At 39.8% G+C, this 5,883-nt stretch overlaps 1 protein-coding gene across 3 annotated transcripts; it reads right to left on the bottom strand.

The window, feature by feature from the left end:
- Positions 1-268: 268 nt before the first annotated feature.
- LOC106674598 (uncharacterized) lies at positions 269-4,365 on the bottom strand. Of its 3 annotated transcripts, none has more exons than XM_076878647.1 (7): positions 4,051-4,365; positions 2,995-3,330; positions 2,636-2,776; positions 1,974-2,075; positions 1,616-1,653; positions 1,396-1,533; positions 269-947 (listed from the first exon to the last, which is right to left on the bottom strand). In XM_076878647.1, exons 1-7 carry the CDS (start codon positions 4,088-4,090, stop codon positions 759-761), a joined length of 984 nt encoding a protein of 327 aa, XP_076734762.1. In that variant the 5' UTR covers positions 4,091-4,365; the 3' UTR covers positions 269-758. The 3 variants fall into 3 exon arrangements, with proteins under 3 accessions (XP_076734762.1, XP_014262886.3, XP_076734763.1); XM_014407400.4 differs by having other exon boundaries at positions 1,974-2,021; XM_076878648.1 differs by having other exon boundaries at positions 2,636-2,719.
- Between the last annotated feature and the right edge of the window lie 1,518 nt (positions 4,366-5,883).

Here is a 5,883-nt window from a genome sequence, read left to right as displayed (position 1 = left end):
AGGTTAGAGAATGTATATGAAAGATGGATGTAGCCACCATGACAGCTTGTCAACCACCTGCTTGTAGCAGGTCACAGTTTATTTCTGCTGTGATTTTATACACAGGTAAAAGTTGTTTAGGACCAGGATGGCTTTGGTGAGAGTAAACTGGAATAATAACATAATATAATAACAATTTCTTTGCTTTTGTTTTGTTTTGCAGCTTCCTTAATTTGTTTCTTTTTAGTATCAGTTTTTTCAGGTCTGGTAAAAAACAAACAAACTACTATTTGATTAAAATAAATGCTTTTAAAATGATTAACCATGCACACCGTTAGCCAAAGTTATGGAGCATGAGTTGAGACAGAATGGTCTTGAGGTAAACCTCTATCCAGACTGTTAGCCACAGTAAAAAATACAATTAGGGATCTCTAATAATGCTGCATGATTACAGACACAGGCTTGGTTATAGGATTACTATCTGGAAATCCAACAGCTAAATGCAATGTACTACTCACAGGTCAGTTTGCAGAGCTTTATGCAACTGTTTCATTAAATCTGTCCTACAGAGTTTCTATGGAAATATTAATGGGAATAACAGGATTAGTTTTCTGTTAAGTTAAACTAAACTATCAACTACCATAAAGAAACATTTTTAACCTGAGATTAACTGATTGAAAGCACATTAATATTTGCAATAAACAGAAAAGAACATTCAGTTTTGTCTGAATTATAATCACTTGTTGATCTTTGTGAGAGGTAAAGTGCCATCAACAGCATTAATACTGTTTCTTAACTGCAGAGTACAGAGGAGGTGAAGCATCTGTGGTGAGGTTGGAAGGGCTGGTATGTACCAGAGGTGTGGAATAGACAACTTCATCCGTTTTACTACAGGATGTGTTGTTGGTGGCAGGAATGTTGGAAAAATCCACTTCAGCATAATTAACTTTATTCATGTCGTCTTCAGCCTGAAAGAAAAGTGAGATCAACCTTCAGACCCTTAAAAACGTGTTTGTAATTAAATAAAGGTTTATGGAGCTACAGCCTGAGACATCATTCTTTCTTGTACACATAAGTTGTACCCACATTTTGAGTGTGAAATCTTTAAAAACATAACCCTCAGCCATGTTTTCTGAATTGCTCTTTAAGTTATATCTAAACAAAAAGTAAACAAATGTCTCGTGAATAAAACGAAAGTGTTTGTACCTAATAAACTGGACCCAAATCCTGTGCATTGAATTTGGCCATTTCTAGTCATTGCTATTAGCTGGCAGAAAGAAATGCAACAGTATATCCACAGGGCATAATAATAGTATAATATCCATCCATGACTACTGATGAATTACTTCATTACTCAGACTGGTTTGTCCTGGATTTGGACATCAGAGTTTAAAATAAGAAACGAGTTGTATCTACTTTGTTCTGAGAACAGGTGGTGAGGTTGTAGAGGTCGATGTTTTCAGCTCCATCTGGTTGGGGGCCTTTTGCAGTGGTGTAAATTGAAGACACTTCCACCTTCCTCTGTGGGGCCCCCTCTCTTATTTCTTGCTTGGCCTGGAGAAGGAGAATAAACCAGATGGTGGATACAAATAAAGCGATAATGAAACTCAGGTGTCTCACAGTTCCTAAAACTCACCCGTGTAATGTTGGCATACTCTGTTTCCACAGGAGGTCCTGAAAATGCAGTTCATAAAACAAACATCATTTAACATAATTGATAGTCTGACCTGTTTAAAGCCAGGCTGGAAAACTACTGACTTTGTAAGATATCTCAGCTTTTTCGTTAAGACACAATAGAATTTAAACAAAATGTACATGAGTCAGTTTTTTTATTCTGTCAGCAGCAGAGATCAGTGGGTGTTAAGTTCATACCTGATGACTAGGTCTGCAGCATAAGTTTAGATTAACTGTAATGTCGGGTTAATCTCCAGGAAATTAATGTGTGATGTGCGCTGTAAAGATGAAACACTGCTGTGTGTTTATTGTAGGCTCACCTTTGGGTTTAATGGCCTTCCTGTTCTTGTAGAAAATCAGCAAAGTTGCTGATAAGACGATGATCACAAGAACCAGAGTCAGAATCATGTAAAGCAGCTTATCTGCACCTCAGCAGAACAGAGTTTTAGTGTTACTCTCTTAATCAATAAAGGTTAACTGATGCAACTAAAGACACACAAACTGTTACACTGATACTTGTATAAATTCATGGAAAGAAATCTGAGAAACTGCTGAGTGATGGACCAACAACATCTTTGTCTGCCACTAAGAACTCATGTAGTGAAACTCTAATGAAGTCAGGCATGTTCTCACTCAGCTTTTAATGCCCGGTGGTTTAAACTTCTTGAGTTCTTCATTCAGATGTTGTGCCATACTGCACTACTTTTATTTGATAACTTTGAAGTTTAGCTTAAAATAAAATGACTCTTGTACTTTACTTTTTGTACTTTAATTCTATTTTAATGTGAATACTTTTTTTTCTTTTACTTTTAACAGAGTTGTGTATTTCTTCACCGCAACTGTTTTTAATTATACTTCAGGAATAAATCAAAGTGCTTCTTCCACTCCTGCTGATGTGTCATTAATGGACATGGATGGAGGTTGTTTGATAAACACGAGACTGATTCACACTCACACATTCACACGTGCATATATGATGTACCTGAGCCTGATGATGGTGTTTCAAGAGAGGTTGATGAAGGTGTGAAGCTTCCTGAACTGAAGTGTGTTGTTGTTGTTGTGGAAGCTGATAAGAGAAATGTTGATGTTGATAAAGGCTCATGAGGTGCTGGAGTGTCTGAAGCTGTGAACAAAGAAACAATCAGAATAATAACAATCCTGCTTGAAGCAGCTTTTCTGTCTGCTTGTGAGTAATAGGTGTTAATGTGTATTTACAGCACAACTCATGAAACTAAACGTGTAGTGTAAATATGACACATGTAGGTTATTTGAAAGATATGGAACTGTGATCATTGAGACTTTCACATCTTCAGGGACATGAAGAAGATTTTTTTTACTCACCTCCTGTGATGACAAGCTGGACATCACATGGTTGAAAACTCGTGTCCAGTGTGCAGCTGTACCGTCCTGAATCAGACTTGTTCAGCTGTGTGATGCTGGCATGCACAATATCCTTTGAGAAATAATTTTTTTCATATTTGATGCTGTATCTGCCTCTCTGGGCTGTGTAATCAGCTGTTTCAATGAGAATGTTTCCAGTTTCACATTTGTCTTTGCAGAACAATGTCTTTCTTCCAAGGATATAAAATTTGCATTCGACTGTGATGTTTCCTCCTTCCACTCCTTCATAGACGAGAGTTTCAGCGTTGGCAAGTCCAGTGTTTCCATCCTGCAGGTCTGTAGAAAACAGGAAGAATCAATTCTTACCATCATGTAAAACACTGCAGTCCAATGATAAAGTATTTTAAATAAATAAAACTGGAAACAGATACTTATACACTTTATTATAGTGCAACATTTAAAAGTACATCAGTTAAATTACATTTTTACTTGTCATTAGACTTTGTACAGACTTACACAGACCATCTGCTGAAAAAGACTCAGAATTAATCTCTTGAAAACCAACCTTTCATTTGTTTATGAGTTTATGGCAATTTGACGATGCTGCGTAAGTGTTGCCCTGTTGTTCTTAACTAGCTTAATAAAAACGTCATGGAAAAATGATTGTTGCATTACAAGCTCTGAATAATTCAGAAAGAAGGAAGCAGCACTATTTACTTCCATACAGATATATTAGTATAAGACTACAGTCTGCATTTTAACTGTCTGCGTGAGAAAAGGCAACCTTAAGTTAATTTTTTTAGACATTATAGAAAAAACATTTGACTGGAAACAAACTGAGATAAAACATTTCTGGGCAAGGCAGTGGGACGAAACAAAATTTGAGTGATCTTACACTATGTGTAACCACAGGAACAGAGAAAGACAGAAACAGTTTGTGGTTAAAACGGTTCAACAGGGAACAAAACCTAGAGGTCAACTTTCTTATAAGAAAGCAACCAAATAAACACCGAGAGGAGAGAAAATTAAATATGAAGAAGAAGAAAATTTACTTACGGAGGAAGATGACGCAGAACAAAATGTGACAAACTTTCATACTGATGCTCCGAAGAGTTCAAGCTGATTCTCTCCCTTCTCTATTTACAAGCTAGGAACTTGTCACTTCTCTTATTAATGTGCCCCTTCCTTAAAATAAACACTCCTCCTGTCTGCAGTTTTTCCACAGAGACATGATAAGTGTCTGTTTCCATTTAAATTATCCTCCAAAACTTTACTCTTTTGGTTTTCAGAGTTCTTTTTTATCTCTACCAAAACAGACTGTATGGACTTCAATGACAATTTCTTTTAAATAATTGTCTGACAGTGTACTACTGCTTCCCTCAGTTCCTCCTCCATCCTCTTTCAGCTCACCCCTCCGTTAAGACCAGCCTTCATTTAAGTCAGCTTTCTCCTGATTGGCTTGTAAGCATGAGTTTGTAACGGCAGGTGGGTGGAGCTTCCTGAGCTGTGTGTCAAAGATTGCAACATCTAAAATATCCCCTCTAACTGACGTCATACACAGAAAAGAAAAGAAAAGAAAAGAAAAGAAAAGAAAAGAAAAGAAAAGAAAGACTGTCTATCAAGTGAATGCTTGGCTTTGCTTCACAGTTAGGGTGATCAGATGTTCCTCTCTTTGTGGGACTCGTAAGACTTTTATTATAGTCAGAAGACTTTCACGTGAGACAGTCTAGTGACCTGTCCACCTGTCCACTTGTGTCCCTGTGGGACATGCGAGGCTCAAGAATCCCGGAACCAATGAATAGTGCAAGCAAATTACTATCAGGAGGGGCTATGCGCTTACCTGCTGCTCTCTGGCAGGTAGCTCCATGCCCCCTGGGTTTTAAATCACCTTAGAACACACATGCATCAACACTACATATGAGCGGGTGGAGGGAGGTATGGCGTCTTCACACCCCCGTTTTCTGTTGCCTGTTGGGCGGGGGTGCTGGGAGGAGGAGTTGGCCGTCCGATTGGGGTCTGGAATGTGGGGCCTCCCTGCTGCTGCAGAGTCGGGCGGTCTGCTTCTCTCCACCCCAGGGAAAAGGGTAACACCACCTGGGTCTGGGTGCAGTTTCCCCCTCCAGGAGCAAGGGTAAGTAGACCTGGGGCTTAGAGTACGCGTGGGGAGTGCGATTGTGTGTACAGTGTCTATTTATGTCTGTCTCCATGTTGGGTGAGTGCTGAGTAACTGCATATGAGAGCATGAGGGTGGGAATAGATGTCTGTATCTGTGTGTGCCTGTATGTTTGTGTCTATATGTCAGGTCGGGTATCAGACGCCACCTCTCTGGGGACATCTCCCCCCACCACTCCCCCTGCCATTGGCAGACGCCCTCAGACATCGGTGCATTGGTGGTTCTTTGTGTTCGGGGATGGGCATCCAGGTACGCACCAGCTCACTCCTTGGTGGCTTCTTGTCAGGGCCTGGAGCCTGGGGCTCGCTCGGGCTCCTTCGGGGGTGGGGTGCCCTCAGCCTCTCGACCTGTGGCTCGGTCACTCTGGCACAGCTGAGTGACTGGATGACTCCCCACACCCTCCAGCAGATCATTACATGAAGGAACCTTTTAAATACAAGCGCGCTCATGCTCACAGGTGTACACACGGGTGCTCACACACACAAACTACACCCTTTTTGGCTCCTACCTCAAAGCACACTGTGTTCTGTTGATCTTACGTGCTGCACAATAATATTTAATATTTAGTATTTACTGTTATATTCACATAGATCATCACAATGATGTTGTTTATTATATTGTTCTTTTTTTTGCTTGTTTTCTCTTTTTTCTTTCTCAGCAGGTGATCCAGGTGATTGATATTTGTATTTTCTGTCTGTTTGTTTTGTTGGTTTTTG

Source organism: Maylandia zebra, linkage group LG20 (genome assembly GCF_041146795.1).
Source record: "Maylandia zebra isolate NMK-2024a linkage group LG20, Mzebra_GT3a, whole genome shotgun sequence".
In the NCBI taxonomy this organism is placed as follows: Eukaryota; Metazoa; Chordata; class Actinopteri; order Cichliformes; family Cichlidae; genus Maylandia; species Maylandia zebra.
The sequence above is the reverse complement of the archived record's forward strand: the minus strand, read 5'-3'. Positions and strand labels throughout refer to the sequence as shown.

Coding starts and splice junctions, on each gene's coding strand:
- LOC106674598 (XM_076878647.1), bottom strand. CDS start 4,090: ATGAAAGTTTGTCACATTTTGTTCTGCGTCATCTTCCTCC. Junction 3,331..4,050: donor GTTCTGCGTCATCTTCCTCC/GTAAGTAAATTT, acceptor TGTTTTCTACAG/ACCTGCAGGATGGAAACACT. Junction 948..1,395: donor CCACCTGTTCTCAGAACAAA/GTAGATACAACT, acceptor CTTTTCTTTCAG/GCTGAAGACGACATGAATAA.